Below are 19,995 nucleotides of genomic sequence, written 5' to 3'. Positions count from 1 at the left end.
GTAGCTGTTTTCTTTTTCTTTGCAACATCAAACCCTGTTCACTCATACCTCCACATCCAATTCCTTCTCCCCTCAATTCTTTCTCAGGCCGTCACCTTTGCACTGGCTACATACTTGTCCCATCCCAATTTTGACCCCAGTGGTGAATCAGTTCAACTCTACACTATCCTTGAGAAGTCCCCTGACCCTTTATTCTACTGCCTTGCCAAATCTCAACCTTGGATTACTTCCACAATCCCTTGTCCCTCTTTATTTCTACTCAATTGATCAAATGAGAAAAAATATTAATGAGATGATAGCTATTAAGGATGGATTGATCAAGGGAGGAATTTTTTTAAATGAGAAGACATGGACATGTTTAAAGATAGGAAGTAAGTAGCCAGTAGATAAGGAGAGATTGAAGAGAAACTAGGGATGACATAGGAGACAATCTATTGAAGAAGATAAGATGGAATGGGATGATCATGTAGAATGCTTTATTACCTAGGAAAAGAGATGTTATATTTTTTCATGTGAAATAATGATGAAAAAGGCAAAAGCAGCAGAAGACATCTGAGTAGTGAGATAAGGAAAAGATTTATATGATTAATTAGCAGTCTTCTGAAATCATGTTTGGCAATCATTTTTCTAAGTGTGCATTGGTTTCTACATCTGTAGTTCTTGTTTCATAGTTTCAAAATAGATTTCCTATTTTGCATTTTAGCTGATTAATTCTGGAACATTAATCCCCCTAAGGTTAATGCCAAACCTAAATTTGGTATGATAATTAACAAAACTATACCGTTTTCACATCTTCCTTCCTTGGCAGATTTAATTTTGTTTATACAATATTGGGATGAATAAAAACTTATCTCATTGTTTATCTTTTCCACACAGGATCCTGGAATATGATGTTCCCAAGAAATTGGGTAATGAAGTAGCTTAGAGGCTTCCAAATAAAGTATACATCATATTCCATGTAGCTAAATATCTGGCAAAAGTTGGGCATAGAATATTTTTTCTTTTGCTTATATTCTATAAAGTACTGTCACTTTAAGCTCTCTTCTTTTCCTTCCATAATTTTATATAACCTTGGAATTTTTTATTTCCTTGTCTTCTTTGACAGGGGATTCTCTTTTATTCTGCCTCCTTCACTGCTTCCACTCTTCATATTTTATATATACAAACCTTTTCAGAATTTGTTCCTTTTCCTTTCTGGCACCATTTTTAATACACTAATCTTTTATTGTTCCTCTGTGAACATTACAACATTGCTATTATCCATCCTGCTTGCTGAACAAATATTCCTAAGACACATGTAATTCCTTTTGCTCATGACACTCAGATTGTAAACTTACCCAAACATTCCAGAATCATCAAGGCCAGATTCTTCTGCCTGGCTCTCAAGATTCTTTACAGCTTTTTCCCACTTTTGGCATATAAATTTTCTTTTGGTCTTATATATGTGTCCAAATATAGTTCCTTCACTCCTGTTAGGCTGATCTCATGAAGATGGAGTTATTTCTAACATTATGCTTCTCTTCTGCCCCACCCCCATGTTAATATGTTCTTTTCTTTTTATTTCTTCACTTTATCTTTTCAAATGCTAGCCACAATCAATTTCCAAATTCACTGTGAAGTTTTCCCTCATTACTCTCATCCAAAGTGATCTCTTCGAATTCTGAACTCTAATAGATTTTATAACTCATGCCATGAAATAGTTTATTATATGATATATATCTATATATATATCTATATATATATAGATATATATATAGCCAGTATGTCATGTTACCTAAGTTTCTTTTTCCATTATTAAGTCTGAGATTTTTTTCAACTTTTATAGTCTTTGTCTTTTTTGGTCATCTTGTATGACAATACTTCACTTTCCTCATAATTGTATCATCTCCAACATGAATTTCTCTCTACAGTTAAGCTTATCCAGAAGATTTTTGTTCACTTTGTTCTCTTTAGTGAGATTTCTTTTTACTATTTTAAAGTAAATTTTAAAATATATCCTAAAATATATGATTAAAGTATTAGGAATTGATTATGATTATTCCATTGTTCTTGAAAACAACTTACAAAACGTTTCCATTGTTTATTTTGTTTCCTTTCATCTTTCCATTTTTATCATTAAATGCCACTGAGATGATTTTCCTAAGCTAATGTCTTACAAAGTTTTTTTAAAATAATTTTATTGATATCTTGTTTTTTTTACATCATTACAGTTATTCACATTATATTCCTTCCCCCTCTTAAAGATCTGTTCCTCTAAAAATTGTTCAATTGAATGATCCATTCAAAAGTTAAAAATATTTTCACTGTATAGTAACTGTGAATCTCCAACTTCCCACAAAAGTGTGAGTTGGATGTGTCCTATCAAATCTGTTCCTTTCAGTCATATCTAATCTTTGCAATTTTTTAAGCATTCACTTTTGATTGTTTTTGTTTGTGGTTGTTCTTTCCCATTTCCAGTGTTGCAGCTATTGTGTATATTGTTATTTTCTCTTGGTTCTTATTACTTTATTTTGTCTCAGTTCATGTATATCTTTGTATTGATCACTTCTTTGTATTCTTTGTAATCATTACATAAGCACAAATAATTGATTAAGAGATCATACAAAAACCAATATTTGCCTGTCAATTAAAGTATAAACTGCTTCATTTTTAAAAGTCTGGGACCACTATGTTTAAAACCTATGAATTCTTTTAAATTGAGAAACTTCTCCAAGTCTTTGGCCTATTTCATTCATTCTTCCTGACCATGGGTTGGTATATATTTTTTCCCATCTTTATCTTTTTTCTACATTTGCACTGACATCATCAATTATCTGAGTATATTTGGAGTTGTTGTTGTTCAGTCTTTTCAATTATATCCAACCTTTTGAAGTCTACTGTCTTCTTATTTTTCCCACCATAAGAAAAACTAAATACAGAGATTTTATACAAAATTATTTGGAAGTTCACTACACATGTGTTGAAAGAAGTCTTAAAAATTATGTAATTCAGCCTACAAAAAAACCTTTCTATATGATATTTATCAAGCTGGCATCAAGTTTTTATTCAAAAACTCTTTAAAAGTTTCTGGGAATGTGGAAGTAGATCAAAAATTCTAAGCTGTGCATATTTCTCCCACAGACAACGAAATTGCACCTCAGGGCCAACATAAACAGGTGAAAAATGAATAAGAGTTGAGACAAAATAGGGGTCCCTGCTCCCAGGATTTAACACCTCCAGGCTAGCTCCATGAAAATAGTAAGCAGGGTCCCCTGGATTAGCTGGATTCAAGAGTGGCGTCAGCTACAATCATGGGGACTTTTATCTCCTGGAAGGGTTGGGACTAGGGGATCAGAGTCTGGGAAGATCTGCTGATCAGGAACACCAAGCTCAGCTGTGTTGCAGAGATGTTATACTGATTGAGAAGGAACCAGCACATCCAGTGAGTGCAGTAGCAATGGAACTATGACACAACTGGCTGCTGGCCCTTGTAAGGAGAAAAGAGAGCTTTTAGTTTGGGGTTCCAGGTCAGGGGAGAAAACTGAAGTAAAGCTAGAGAGACCATCCCTCTACCCCAAGATTAGAGGTGCTTAAAGTAATAGTTCTCATGAAATTAAAAAGAAAAAAAAAAGAACAGGCAAAGAAGAAAGAACCAAACCACTGAAACTTACTAATGGGAATAGGGAAGACAAGAATTAATCTTCAGAGGAGGACAATGAAGTAAAAAAAAAGTTTCTTCTATTCCAAATGTAGTAATGTTAAAACAGTAATGTTAAATGGTTTTCTGCCCAAAAAGAATTTATAAAAGAATTCAAAAAAGACTTCAAAAATCAAATGACAGACAGCAAGAAAAAACTAAAAAAATAAGAACCATCCAAAGAAAACAAGAAGATTAGGAAAAAAAGTTAATCAACTAGAAAAGGACTTACAGAGTTTTAAAGAAGAAAATTCTTTGAAAATTAGAATTGGGCGAGAGGAAGCCAGTGAACCATTAAGAGACCAAGAAATAGCAAAAACATATAAAGAATGAAAAAAATAGAAGTGAATGTGAAACTTCTTATTAAAACTCCCCCAACATATCTTGAAAACAGATCAAGAAACTAAAGAGTGGAAAGGGACCTGTATGTGCCAAAATGTTTGTGGCAGCTCTTTTTGTTGTAGCTAGAAACTGGAAGTTGAATGGATGTCCATCAATTGGAGAATGGTTGGGTAAATTGTGGTATATGAAGGTTATAGAATATTATTGCTCTGTAAGAAATAACCAGCAGGAGGAATACAGAGAGACTTGGAGAGACTTAAATCAACTGTTGCTGAGTGAAATGAGCAGAACCAGAAGATCACTATACACTTCAACAACAATACTGTATGAGGATGTATTCTGATGGAAGTGGAAATCTTCAACATAAAGAAGATCCAACTCACTTCCAGTTGATCAATGATGGACAGAAATAACCATACCCAGAGAAGGAACACTGGGAAGCGAATGTAAATTGTTAGCACTACTGTCTATCTACCCAGGTTACTTATACCTTCGGAAGCTAATAATTAATGTGCAACAAGAAAATGGTATTTACACACATATATTGTATCTAGGTTATATTGTAACACATGTAAAATGTATGGGATTACCTGCCATGGGGGGAGGGAGGGGATAATTTGGAAAAATGAATTAAAAAAAAAAAGAAAACAGATCAAGAAAACATAAGAATAATTTGATTACCTGAAAACTGTGACCAAAATAAAAAACAAACAAACAAATAAAACAAAATAAAACAAAACAAACAAATCTTCACAAAACAATGGAAGAATTATTCTGGAGTGATAGAATATGTGGAGAAAGTAGAAATAAAAAAAAATCCACCTATTACTATCTCAAAGAAATACAACATGGAAAATACATAGGAATATTATTGCTAAATTTTGAAACTTCCCTATCAAGAGAAAATTCTGCAAGAAACAAAAAAAATTCAATTCACATATTTTGGAATGATAACTAGCATTGTACAGGATTTACCAGCAGCTAAAATAAAAGACCTAAATCCTGAATATATATATATATATATATATATCATCAATCAAAGTAGTTAGTTAGGTCTGTGGCCAAAATATTCTATTCAACAAAACTAGTTATTATATTGAAAGAAAAAAAATGGATATTCATTGAATTTGCAGGTTTTTAGAATTATGCCTCAACTAAATCTGAATTGCGTAGAAACTTTTAACATATAAGAGCCAGCATAAAAAAAAAATTAATTTCAGTTTTATATAGTGGGTGAAGCCAAGATGGTGGCGAGGACACACACTTCATTCTGAGTGAGCTCCCTTTTACCCTCACTTATTAATTACCTAATTCAGCCTCAGAAATAATATTTGACTGGTAGACTCCACAAATACTGAGAGTACAACAAATTACCAGCTGAAGATAACTTGGAAGATCACCAAAAAAAGTCTCTCTTGATTGGGTGGGAGGCCGCCAGCATAGGTAGGGAGGCAGCTTAAGCTGAGTAGACTGGGGGCAGGGTATAGTCTCCTCAGGTGGAGAATTTGCAGGAAGGATTCTACTACAGGTTGTCTGCTCTCTTTGGTTGCAAAGCAGTAGATCAGCAGAGAATTTACACAAAAACCAATGGTAGGGTGTACCCCAAAACCCCAGAGTTTAACAAGACCTGATCATACCCACCCAACTCTGAGAGTGACTCAGCAGTACCACAACACAGCTGCATAGCCACATTCCGCAGCTCAGGGCTTTGCCCAGGGCAGTGACACTTCTGCTGCTCAGCCCCTTGTCAAAGGGCAGCCACTGTTCCACAAATAGGTTGCTTATCCCAGGGCAGTCACACTTTTGCAGCAGCATGGCCACTCTTTGCAGCCCATTTGCAGGACAACTACTGTCCATCTGTCCTTGTTCTGCAGAGGAAGCTGAGAACCTCCTTGCCCTGAAGGCAGACCCCCAAGGGCTTTTAAAAAAAGGAGTAAAAAAAGCCAAGCAAGCTCTAACTATAGATAGCTTCTATACAGAAAGAGAGCAGGTATCTAACCCTGAGGAGACTAATAGCAGACAGTCTCTAGAAAAATTAGAAAAGATATTAAAAGAAAGCTAGAAGAAAAATGGGGAAAGGAAAAATAAGCTCTGCAAGAGAGTATGGAAAAGGCATATAACTACTTAAAAGAAAGATTTTATAAAGTGAAAAAAGAAAACTTCTTGAAATGTGAAATGGAAAAGGTAAAGAACTCCCAGGGAAACAGAATTTGTGAATTGGAAAAAATAAAAATCTCCCAGGAAAGTAGGATTTGTGAATTGGAAAAGATAAAGAACTCCCAGGAAAGTGGGATTTGTGAATTGGAAAAAAAACTCATTAAAAAAAATTAGTGAAATGGGAAAAAATTCCATAGAGTAAAACAACTCATTTAAAAACTCAATTGGACATGTACAAAAAAAAAGTTTAAAAAAAGCTAATGAAGAAAATAACTCATTAAAAATCAGAAATGAACAAATATAAATGAATGATTCCTTGAGACAAGAAGAATCAGTCAAGCAAAACAAAAAAAAAAAAAAATGAAAAAATAGAAAAAATGTTAAATATCTACTTGAAAAAATAACAGACCTGGAAAATAGATCTAGGAGAGATAAGCTGAAGATTATTTGACTTCCTGAAATTTATGATGAAAAAAAGAGTCTAGACACTATTTTACAAGAAATTATCAAAGAGAACTGCCCAGATATAATGGAATCAGAAGGTATAAAATAATTCATCAAACACCTTCTGAAAGAGACCCAGAATAAAAACTTCCAGGAATATTGTGGCTAAATTTCAGAACCAACAGACTAAGGAAAAATATTACAAGCAACCAGAAAAAAAATACAATTTAAATACCAAGGAGCCACAATAAGGATCATTCAGGATCTAGCAGCTTCCACATTAAAGGATTAGAAAAGCCTGGAATCTGATATTCTGAAAGGCAGTAGAACTCAGAATGCAGCCAAGAATAAACTACCCAGCTAAGCTGAGCAAATTGAAAGTAAAAAAAAAAACAAACTATTGAATTCATAAATAAATGTAATAGTTGGTTTTATGAAAAAAAAACAAACAAAATAGATAAACCTTTGATAAATTTGATTAGAAAAAGCAAAGAGGAAAATCAAGTTGTTAGTCTTAAAAATGAAAAGGGAGAACTCTCCAGTAATGAAGAGGAAATTAGAGCAATAATTAGGAGTAACTTTGCCCAACTTTATGCCAATAAATTAAATAACCTAAGTGAAATGGATGACTACCTTCAAAAATATAGGCTGCCCAGACTAACAGAGGAGGAAGTAGATTGCTTAAATAGCCCCATTTCAGAAAAAGAAATAGAACGAGCTATTAATCAACTCCCTAAGAAAAAATCCCCAGGAGCAGATGGATTTACAGATGAATTCTACCAAACATTGAAAGAACATTTAACACCAATTTTATATAAACTATTTGAAAAATAGGGAATGAAGAACTTCTACCAAATTTCTTTTATGACATAGACATGGTGCTGATACCTAAACCAGATAGGTTAAAAACAGAGAAAGAAAATTATGGACCAATCTTCCTAATGAATATTGATGCAAAAATCTTAAATAAGATATTAGCAAAATGATTACAGAAAATCATCCCCAGGATAATACACTACCAGGAATGCAGGGCTAATTCAATATTAGGAAAACTATTAGCATAATTGACTATATCAATAACCAAATTAACAAAAACCATATGATCATCTCAATAGGTGCTGAAAAAGTATTTGATAAAATCCAACATCCATTCCTATTAAAAACACTAGAGAGTATAGGAATAAATTGGCTTTTCCTTAAAATAGTCAGTAGCATCTATTTAAAACTGTCAGTAAGCATCATATGTAATGGGGATAAACTGGAACCATTCCTAATAAAATCAGGAGTGAAACAAGATTGCTCACTATCACCATTACTATTCAATATTGTATTAGAAATGCTAGCCTTGGAAATAAGAGAAGAAAATGAGATTAAAGGAATTAGAGTACGTAATGAGGAAACCAAATTATCACTTTTTGCAGCTGATATGATGGTATACTTAGAGAACCCCAGAGATTCTACTAAAAAGTTGTTAGAAATAATCCACAACTTCAGTAAAGTTGTAGGATACAAAATAAACCCACATAAATCAGCATCATTTTTTTATATCATTAACAAAATCCAACAGTTAGAGATACAAAGAGAAATTCCATTTAAAGTAACTACCAATGGCATAAAATATTTGGGAATCTATCTGCCAAGGGAAAGTCAGGAACTATATGAGCAAAACTACAAAACACTTTCCACAAAAATAAAGTCAGATCTAACCAATTGAAAAAAGATTAAGTGTTCTTGAATAGGTCGAGTGAATATAATAAAAATGACAATTCTCTACCTAAACTAATCTATTTATTTAGTGCTATAGCAATAGACTCCCCAAAACTAGTTTACTGACCAGAAAAAAGAACAACAAAATTCATCTGGAAGAACAAAAGGTCAAGACTTTCAAGGGAACTAATGGAAAAAAAAATCAAATGAAGGTAGCCTAGCTGTACCTGATCTAAAACTATATTATAAAGCAGCAGTCACCAAAACCATTTGGTATTGGCTAAGAAATAGACTAGTTGATTAGTGGAATAGGTTAGGTTCACAGTCAATAGTCAATAGTCAATAGCTTTAATTATCTAGTGTTTGACAAACCCAAAATCCCTAGCTTTTGGGATAAGAATTCACTGTTTGACAAAAACTGCTGGGAAAATTGGAAATTAGTATGGCAGAAATTAGGCATTACCCACACTTAACATGGTACACCAAGATAAGGTCAAAATGAGTTCATGATCTGGGCATAAATAATGAGATTCTAAATAAATTAGAAGAACATGGGATGGTTTACCTCTCAGACCTGTGAAGGAGGTAGAATTTGTGACCAAAGAAGAACTAGAGATCATTATTGATCACAAAATAGAAAATTTTGATTATATCAAATTAAAATTTTTATACAAACAAAACTAATGCAGACAAGATTAGAAAGGAAGCAACAAATGGGGAAAACATTTTTACAGTCAAAGTATCTGATAAAGGCCTCATTTCCAAAATATATATAGAAAATTGACTCTAATTTACAAGAAATCATGCCATTCTCCAATTGATAAATGGTTAAAGGATGTGAACAAACAATTTGCAGATAAAGAAACTGAAACTATTTCTAGCCATATGAAAAGATGCCCCAAATCATTATTAATCAGACAAATGCAAATTAAAACATCTCTGAAATACCACTGCATAGCTGTCAGATTGGCTAGGATGACAGGAAAAGATAATGGTGAATGTTGGAGCCGGATGTGGGAAAACTGGGACACTGATGCGTTTTGGTGGAATTGTCAACAAATCCAACCATTCTGGAGAGCAATTTGGAACTATGCTCAAAAAGTTATCAAACTGTGCATACCCTTTGATCCAGCAGTGTTACTCCTGGGCTTATATCCTAAAGAGATCTTAAAGAAGGTAAAGGGACCTGTGTGTGCAAGAATGTTTGTAGCAGCCCTTTTTGTAGTGGCTAGAAACTGGAAAATGAATTGATGCTCATCAATTGAAGAATGGATGAATAAGTTGTGGTATGTGAATATTACAGAATATTATTGTTCTGTAAGAAATTACCATCAGGATAAATACTGAGAGATTTGGTGAGACTTATATGAACTAAGTAAATAAGCTAAGTGAATGAGCAGGAGCAGGAGATCATTATATATTTCAACAACAATACTATATGAGAATTCTGATGGACATGGCCCTCTCCAACAATGAGACAAACCAAATCAGTTCTATTTGTTCAATAATGAATAGAACTAGCTACATCCAGTGAAAGAACTCTGAGAATTGAGTGTGAACCACTACATAGCATTTCTACTCCCTCTGTTTTTGTCTGCATGCATTTTTGATTTCCTTCTCAGGTTATTTTTACCTTATTTCTATGTTCGATTTTTCTTGTGCAGCAAAATAACTGTATGGATATATATATATATATATGTGTTTATATATATATATATATATATATATATATATATACATATATTGTGTTTAACATATACTTTAACATATTTAACATGTATTGGTCTATCTGTCATCTTGGGGAGGGGGTGGGGGCAAGGAGGGGAAAAGTTGTAAAAGAAGGTTTTGCAACTGTCAATGCTGAAAAATTACCCATGCATATATCTTGTAAATAAAAAGCTATAATTAAAAAATAATTTCAAGGTTCTCAACAAAGTTAAATTGTTTGTGTATTTTATATGGAAATATGTACAATATGTTTAAGATTGACATCAGTAATTGGGTAGCTCAAAAGAAAGACGGGGGCAGAGCTGAGTATAATCTGACTTTAAAAAGCAAACCTGTTATGCTGTAGGAGATAAGAGAGCAGGTTGTTTTAAAACTAGTCACATCAAGAATAGGTTAAATAGGGAACCATACATATGTATGTGTGTATACATACACATATACACACACACAAACGGACACCATGAAGGGTATAGCACCCTTCAAAATCTATAAAGAAATAAGGGGAAGGGAATAGAATAAGTGGCATATAGAAGTGTATATAGATTTATGGTAGTGGGACAGGGTGTGTAGATTAAAGGAAAAGGGATAAAGAGGGAGGAAAAAGATGGGGGGATGTTGCAGCCATCTTTTAAGAGCTCATGGCATATGAGCCCTTTGATCTCAGAGGCGAGATGAATGAGGCAGGAGACTCATAGAATGTGAAAGGAGCTTCAGTTTATTATGCCATACAACCTTGTTGATACATTTTTGCAAGCATGATCAGTGCGTGAACAGTAGAAAATGACCAATCACCAATCAGAGAAGCAGCTCATGGGCTTTGCATATGCATAGTATCTGCCAATAGGAGGAGAGCCAATCCAGCAATTTAGCAACTCACTCATAGGCAAGAGGCCCTATTCAGGCATCCCTGTTTACGTAGCCACTAGCTATGACCCTGTCTTACACTCATTCTCACAATCACAAATCAATGCTCCTTGCTCAACAAGGACATTTCTGCAATGTCACAGTGGTCTTGGTACTCCCTCTTAGCAGGGTCCCATACCCTAGCAATTCCCCCTTTTAATCTTTTAGATAAAACGTCCTTTCTTGAGCTGTAACCTCTGAAAGGATGGTGGAGAAAGATCTTTAAAAGCATTCTAATATTACAGGGCAACAACAAAGCAGTAACAACATAACAACATATAGGGTAATCCATGATTCTAATTTTAACCACAATGAAAGAGGTATTATCAAACCAATATTTAATTTTTTCTGCAGTTTTATCTGGATTCACATTATAATTGAGGCTGGAATTTCAATAACTCTACTTCTGCTCCTATTTCCAATGATACTTCTCTTTTTTTTGTTTGGGATTAAGGTCTGTTTCTCACTTTTGACAGAAAACATTGATACATGGACTCTAGTGATTACAGTCTGATTTTCAATTTAAGTATACAATTCCAACAAGTAAAAATCTAATTCAGGGGTCCTCAAACTATGGCCCATGGGCCAGATGCAGCCCGCTGAGGACTTTTATGCGGCCCACCGGGTTATGGCAAAATCAGACCAGAAGTAATGTTCGACCTAAACTCATGTTAGCCCACTTCCGGCACTGGGCTAAGGCGGCAGAGACAGAGTGTGAGGCGATAAAGAGGTGAGGTGAGTTCCCAGGCCGGGGTGTATGGTGTGGGGAAGGGAGAGAGATGCAGAAGACGGAGAACTGACAGCCCACGGCCTTGTAAAGTAACGGAAGCCACTACAACAGACAGGCACGAGGAATGTACAGTGCATGCTGCACATGTCACAGCCGCTGCAGGGGGAATATATGGGCTGTGTCTGGTGCGCGGGTATAGTAACAGTTAGTACCACAAGTCCCAGCTTGACTCTATCATTGTCACTATGCTGTGCTGACAATGTAACAGCTTCCTCAATAGTGCATGTTGTGGTACTGACAGCTATTGTTGCTCCTAGTACCAGGCCGTGGCCCTATATCCATAGTGACCTCATGTCTGGCTGTTGTGTTCATCAGTTTTATCATTGTGTGTATGTTCTGTAGTTTCATAAAGAGATGGAATATTGCTAACATATGTCATCACCTTATAATCACTGGAGGTCTGACCTTAGTGCCCCCCACTTATCCTGAGTATGAGGGGGTGCAGAGCTGGTGTACTGCTTCATCCCCCTCCAGATTCTTAAGGTCCCCATACACTTGATCTCCCCTGGAAGCCCCAATGTACAATTTGTCACTGAAGCTCATTCTGCACATATAATATATCGCATAGTTATATACATATATGCACAGTCTTGCCTGCGATTATGATAAGTATGATCATGCAGCACTGGATCATGAGAATTGATCCCAGGATCCAGAGGAAGCCAGGGCATTTGGGAGGGCCGCCTGAGCGGTGACTTGTGTGCAGTGAAGGTCTGAAGCAGGAGAGAGAGTGCGGGAAATGGAGGCATCACAGTGCAGAGGCAGCTTGAAGGAAATTGGGCATTGCAGTCTATATATCTCTGTATGGGCAAAATTATTGCTGGTATATTGTTTTTGTAGCGCTGTATATATAGGTATTTTACTAATAGCAAATTTGGAATCCCTTAGAAATAATGATATCAAGAAAAAGAAAAATTGACTTAGAGTGTGGGATATTCAAAGAACAGTGGACTTATGATTACTTTTTCATGCAGTACAAGGAAAGAGCTGTATGCTTGATATGGCAGAATATAGTGTGTGTTCAAATAATATAATTTGCGTCAACACTATGAAACTCAACATAAAGATAAATATGATTGTTTGGTTGGAGAAAAGATAAAATATTAAACTGAAAAATACATTGACAACTCAGCAAAATATTTTTGTGAAGCAGAAGCAGCTAAATATTTCATCACTGCGAGCAAGTTTTCAAGTTGCCAAGCTGATAGCATGCATTGACAGACCATTCATGGAGGGAGAATTTTCTGTTGCCAAAGAGATGTGTCCAGAGAAGGCCGATTTATTTAGTACAGTGAGTCTTTCAGGATCCACAATTACATGGAGGATTGAAGAAATGGGAGACAATCTGCATCAGCATTTGCAAAACTCCACAAAAAAAATTTCATATTTTTCCTTGGCACTTGATGAAAGCAATGATGTTTGTGATTCTGCACAACTTCTAATTTTTATTCATGGGACAAACGATTATTTTGAAGTCATAGAAGAGCTTGCTGCACTGCAAAGCATCAAAGGAACAACTACAGGAGAGGATATCTATGAAAAGGTTTGCCAAACTATGAATGGTTTGGAGCTGGACTGGGCCAAAATAGCCAGCGTGACACCTGATGGTGCCCCTAGCATGGTGGGGTCTAAGAAAGGAGTAATTGCTCACATTAACCAAGAGATGGACAAACATAACCATTCTCATCCAATAGCCATACACTGCCTCATCCACCAACAGCGCTGTGTAGTAAATCACTGAGTGGGACTCTTATGACAATTGTGGTATCTTGTGTTAACTTCATTAGAACTAATTCAATAAATCACAGACAATTTCAGGAATTTTTGTCTGAGCTAAATGTTGAGTATGAAGATGTGCTGTATCACACAGAAGTCCATTGTCTGAGTCGAGGGAGAGTTTTGAAATGTTTCTATGACTTCCACAGATTACAACTTTTCTGCTTTCAAAAAACAAAGAAGTACCAGAGCTCAATGATGCAGAATGGAAATGTCACCTTGCCTTTTTGACAGATGTAACAGAGCTACTCAACAATTTCAAAATGCAACTTCAAGGAAAGGGGAAGCTCATCTGTGATATGCAATCACATGTCAAAGCATTTGAAGTAAAATTAGGCTTCCTCATCAAACAAGTGAAGGAGGAAAACTTCTGCTATCTCCCCACAACTCAAAACCTGTTAGCAGAAAAACCTCTGATTGCATTCCCAAACAAAACATGTGTGGATTCATTGGAAAAATTGCAAAAGGAGTTCCAATTTAGATTTAAAGAGCTTCATCTCCATGAACAGGACATACAGCTTTTCCATAACCCATTTTCTATTGACATTGAAAATGTGGATACAATTTACCAAATGGAACTGGCTGAACTGCAGAATTGTCACTCCTGAAAGACGCATTCAAGTCAAGCAGACTTCATAATTTCTATGCATCTCTCCCCTCTGCGACATATCCTCATCTCAGGAGCCATGCACTCAAAATGGCAACCGTCTTTGGCAGCACTTATGTTTGTGAACAGACTTTTTCTAGAATGAAACATTTAAAATCTCCAACCAGAACAATACTAATGGATTCACACTTGCATCACTTGTTACGACTAGCAGTGACAAATATGGAACAGACATTGACCATCTTATTAGCCAAAAGCAGGCCCATAGTTCCCATTGAAATACTGGTAAGTTTGTTGATTTAACTTTACTTCATTTTAAATATTGTATTTGTTCCCATTTTGTTTCTTCACTTCAAAATAAGATATATGCAGTGTGCATAGGAATTTGTTCATAGTTTTTGTTTTTACTATAGTCCAGGCACTCTAACAGTCTTGAAGGACAGTGAACTGGCCCCCTATTTAAAAAGTTTGAGGACCACTGATCTAATGTTTCTTTGGTAACAGTTACAGAATCTCCCCACATAAATCAATATTTTCCTCTCAGACAGGCTTTAATATAAAACAGGTATCCAATTCTCATGCCATTTGTCCAAAAACCAAGGCCCAAAATGTTTTTCCATGTGCCAAACTGCTAGCCTAATTCTTGAGTGACAAGAATGTGTCCCATGGAGGCTTGTGAGGGGCCAACCTGATGATATATTTGTAGACACACTGCTATAACCCTCCTGCAGATAAGGGTGTCACTATGACAGGGCATCTCCTACATGTCCAGCATGTGTCACATGATACCCCATCCCCCATGAGACAAGCCTAGGCCATGATGGGTGTAGCCCACCTTTTGGCCTCTGTTGCCAGTCCTGATTGTGTCACACGAACCCATATATAGAGAAAGCATCTTGCTAATGGTCTTGGGGGCAAGTCTTCTCCTTTTGGACAATAATCTCTTCTTCCTTCTTTTCCTCTTCAGTTCTATGGACAACTTTGAAATGTCGGGTGGGGATCCATTGCTGAAGGTTTTCTCCTGTGGAGATGCAAGTATATCCTGGCCCCACATTAGAATCCTATAGGGTCCCTCCCATTCTTCAGTACCCTTTTTCATTACCCTGGTATCGTTCTTAGGGGACCTTCTTAATGAAGATGGGGTATTGTCTTTTAGTGATTCTCTACATTCATTAGAGAGTATTTCATAACTGGAATTAAATCATTTGAATCAAATTTTAAGTAATTGTATACACTGTTTTATCTATATATTTCTGAGTTTACTCTACCTCCATCTCCCTGTTTCTGTTTTTGATAAATCTCTACAATGGCCTATCCTGTAGGGTTGTAAGGAATCCCAAACATATGATGTATAGAGAATTCTTGTAAGAACCATTTTAAATATTTTTGAGGTTTAGAAGGGTCAAACCTAACTGTTTTATTTCTCTTTCTGTTATTTGTAACATCTCCTCCAAATCCTCAGGCTGTGGAAGACCAGCCAAAATATCATCCATGTAATGGAGGATGATTGCATTGGGATAATGTTTCCTTGTCTTGCTAATAGCTTTATCAACATGCCATTGGCATATGGTAGGGCTGTTTTTCATATCTTGTGGCAATCCCTTCCACTGAAATCTACTCACAGATTCTTAAAAATTATATATTGGTACTTAGAAAGCAAATTATCCCTGTCCTCAAGGTGAAGAGGGAAAGAATAAAAATAATCCTTAATATCTATTATCCATAAGGGCCATTCCCTGGGGATCATGTTTGGGAGTGACAAACTTTCCTGTAAAAAACCCATGTCTTTCAAAACTGAGATTACTTGTCTGAAATCTGTTAATATTCTTCATTTACCAGATTTTTTTCTTTATAACAAATATAGTGGAGTTCCATGGGATGTTTATTTTCTCAATGTGTCCTAATTCTAATTGTTCTTGTACTAATTGATGTAGTACAGCTGTTTTCTCTTTAGACAGAGGCCATTGCTCCAGCCATACCAGTATGTCGATAGTAGTCCAAGTCATTTTTGGAGTGGTGGAAGCAGCAATGACCCCCCCCTCCCTAAAAATCTGTGGTGATTTTCATCCTTAATTAATGTAATACATCCCTACCCCATAAGTTAATATGTAAGCCATCTATTATTAAAGGAAAAATGGCTTTCTCTTTGTTTTAGATATTATTTAATAAGGAAAGTTTGATTTATTTTTATAATTTTATAGTAATGAATAGAAATGTGTTGTATTTTATTTAAAGTTTTTTTTTCTATATTATTGAAATAATCATATGGTTTTGTTATTAATGTGGTCAATTTTGTTTAAAGTTTTTCTAGTATTGAACCTGCCCTATATTCCTAATCTAAATCCATTCAAATCATAGTATATGATCTCTGCAATCTATTTCTGTTATCTCATTTCTAGTGTTTTATTTTATTATAAATGCATTGATAGGCATCTAGGTGGCACAGTGAATAGAGCATGAGAATTGGACTCAGGAACTCCTCTTCCTGAATTAAAATCTGTTTTTAGATAAATTAGTAGCTGCGTGATTATGGGTATTTCACTTAATTTTGTTTTTGGTTAATTTCCTCATCTATAAAATGAACTGGAAAAGGAAATAACAAACCCCATCAGTATCTTTGCCAAGAAAAACACAAATGGAGTCATGAAGCTTTGGACCTGACTTAAATAACTCAAGACCAACAATAACAAAATATATTGATATCTTTAGATTTTCTTCTTATCAGTCTTCCTTGAGATTAAAGTCCAATTATGAAATATCTGATTCAACCTCAAACTCTCTTAATCTATTTATTTAATCATTTTATCTAATCTTGCTGTTTCTACCTCCATAATATCTCTCATGTCCAATCCCTTCTTTCTAATCATACAATCAACTTAATGTTCTCAGCATCTTATATCTAGTAGGCATTAGACTGTTATATCAATTGCACAATCTTGTCTCACCATTTTAATTCAACCTTCACAAAGCTAATAAAATATTTTTCTTTAAACCTTTGTAGATCCAGCCATATTATTCTGCTACACCAGTTGTTTCCTATTGTCTCCAGCATAAATAATTAGCTCCTCTGTTTGACTTTTAAAACTTCATAATGTAGCCTAACTTAACTTTCTAATTTCACTATATTTTTCTCCCTTTCCTGTGCAAATTGACCTTTGTTTTGGCAACTACTCCATTTCCCATCTTTTTCAATTGTAGGTTCTCATTTGTGGAACTCACTCTCTCCTGATTCCTACTTTATATAATTCCTCACTTCATTCATGAGCCAGCTCATGATTCCCCCAATTATTAGGGCCTTCTCTCCCTAGCTACCTTTAACTTTATTGTATTTATTTTGTACTTTTCTGCATATACATAAATATGTATGTCCTTTCTCCCTTCATAGAGTATTAAAATCCTTGAAAGCAGGTAAAGTTTTACTTTTTACATTTATATCCCAATGCTTAGCATAAGGCCTTGCATCTAAAGAGTCTACTTAATAAATAAACATTTGTTGAAGGATTGTTTTGCCTTGTAGTCTTCTTTATTTAATCACAAACAGGTCAAAGTTTCTCATTTTGAATTTGAATTACAAAAGCATAAATTCATTTGTTATAGATTTTAATACTGGAATGGAAAATTAAAAACCATTTAGCACCATGCCATCATTTAACAAGTGAAGCAACTGATTCAACCTCAAACTCTCTTAATCTATTTATTTAATCATTTTATCTAATCTTGCTGTTTCTACCTCCATAATATGTCTCATGTCCAATCCCTTCTTTCTAATCATACAATCAACTTAATGTTCTCAGCATCTTATACCTAGTAGGCATTAAACTATTATATCAATTGCACAATCTTGTCTCACTATTTTAATTCAACCTTCACAAAGCTAATAAAGTATTTTTCTTTAAACCTTTGTAGATCCAGCCATGTTATTCTGCTACACCAGTTGTTTCCTATTGTCTCCAGCGTAAATAATATAGACACTTCCAAATACATTTAAGTTTGCACTCAATAAGGCTATCTCCACTATGTCAAGTACAATTTTTTTTTCTTTTGAACCAAGTGAAAACGTTGCTTTTTCCTGTGTAATGACTGTGATTTTAAAATGGACTTTTTCTTTCATTTTTTTAGAAGGGATACTCATTTGTGGCAGAAGCCTATACAAATGATTTTTATGTAACAGCTGGAAAATGGAGACTTCGTATCATTGGTTCTTTTACTCCACTGCCATATCTTAATAGAGAGACTGTATGCAGTTTATTTTCCATGAGGGAGATTAAAGACTATTATATTCCTAATGACAAGCAAATTATGTTCAGGTATGTATATGTATCTGTGCGCATATATGTATATATTTCAAAAGGTAAAATATTTTGATATTTTAAATTTATTTTTATATAAAACCACTGTAAGGTTTTTGTGAGGATCAAATGGCACATAATTTGCCAAATACTTAGCATGTATTTGGTCAATGGTAATTAATTCTTGTTTCCTTCCAATAAGCTATCAGTATCTAAAGCAGGCAATATGCCTACATAAATTGACTTTATAGTCACTATGAATCAGCTAGAGGTTCAAATGAAAAAGAAGATTCAGATAAAAACATTTAATGTGATAGAGAAAAAACCTTTTAAATAAGAGAGGATATATTCACAGGGATTATTATAATGAAGAACAAGGTAATAATTTACCATACATCGAAATAATTTGGTCACAAGTTTTCCTAAAATTATAAATTGGAGAATTAGTACTAACAGGCATTTGGGAAAATGTAAAGATGAAAAAAAAATTAAAAGGAAGAATGTTATCCAGAGGTTCTTACTTATTAATGGTATGTCTTTAATAAATTCTTGTTAATTTCAGTTTAATTAAACAGAGATAATTATAAAATTAATTATTCTTAACATAAACAAAGTAAAAAAGAAATGATAAGTCTAATTGCAATGCATTTGTCTTTAAATGAATCAAAGATATGTATATTACCTAACATCAAAGTGCGTATACTATCAAATCTTGTAAAAATCTGTAATGTCTAAAATTACAGCAGACTTTTGGTTTGTATATCTATATTTGAAATGCTAATATTTATCTAAATAATATGCATATTTAAAAATACTGATCTAAGGATTCCCAACCATTTTTAATAAAGGAAGAATATTTTTCATTTTAAAAAAAATCTCTCAATACTAAAACTGGGTCATATGGAAATACCTGGGGTTGTGGATGATTAGGAGGGAAAATTATATAAAACTGCTAAAAAGAACTAAGAGGGGGGCATAGTTAAGATGATAGCATTACAGAAGCACTAAAGCCGACTTCTCCCAGCATTCTGTTTAGAGCAACTGTAAAATAACTCCTCAAATGGAATTCTGAAGAGACAGAGACAACAAAAGTCAGGAAGACATTCTTCTAGCCCAAAAGAACTTAGAAAATTAAAAGGAGAGGTCTGCAACATTGGGGTAGGTCCTTGTCTGGAGCCCATGTGGGTACATCACAAATGGTGAGATGATGGTTACAGAAGCAACAGAAATTTCAGGGGTTGTCGACACAGTGAGGGGATAAAGACACTGATTACAAAGAAATTATGGGGAATCCCATGTGCTAGCCCTGTACATAAGACTGGATACAGTTTGGTTACTACACTGCCTATAGAAAAATTGGGTATACCAACTTAAAGAAAGAAGGAGTATCATCCATCATGAGAGAGCAGAACCCTGAGGAGCAACATCTCTTATGGTCACAAGCAGGAACCATTCCTGAGTAAGAACTAGAGCATAGTGCTAGATATCAGTGGCTATACCTTTCCCTGCATCATACCATCTTAAAAGTACTAAAAACTTTCAAACTCACAAAATAATCTCTGAAAATAACTGAGGA

The 19,995-nt window shown here is 34.7% G+C and overlaps 1 protein-coding gene across 1 annotated transcript in view; it reads left to right on the top strand.

Annotated features, from left to right (window-relative positions):
- ADGB (androglobin) overlaps positions 1–19,995 on the top strand; it is a 259,554-nt gene that overhangs the window by 190,477 nt on the left and 49,082 nt on the right. Inside the window, exon 25 of the mRNA XM_074264682.1 lies at positions 18,250–18,437. Coding sequence (XP_074120783.1) covers positions 18,250–18,437 — 188 coding nt within the window. The remainder of the gene's footprint in view (positions 1–18,249; positions 18,438–19,995) is intronic.

The sequence above is a fragment of the Sminthopsis crassicaudata genome, chromosome 4 (assembly GCF_048593235.1).
Source record: "Sminthopsis crassicaudata isolate SCR6 chromosome 4, ASM4859323v1, whole genome shotgun sequence".
Lineage (NCBI taxonomy): Eukaryota > Metazoa > Chordata > Mammalia > Dasyuromorphia > Dasyuridae > Sminthopsis > Sminthopsis crassicaudata.
Note: the sequence above shows the minus strand (reverse complement) of the source record. Positions and strands in the feature narration are given on the sequence as shown.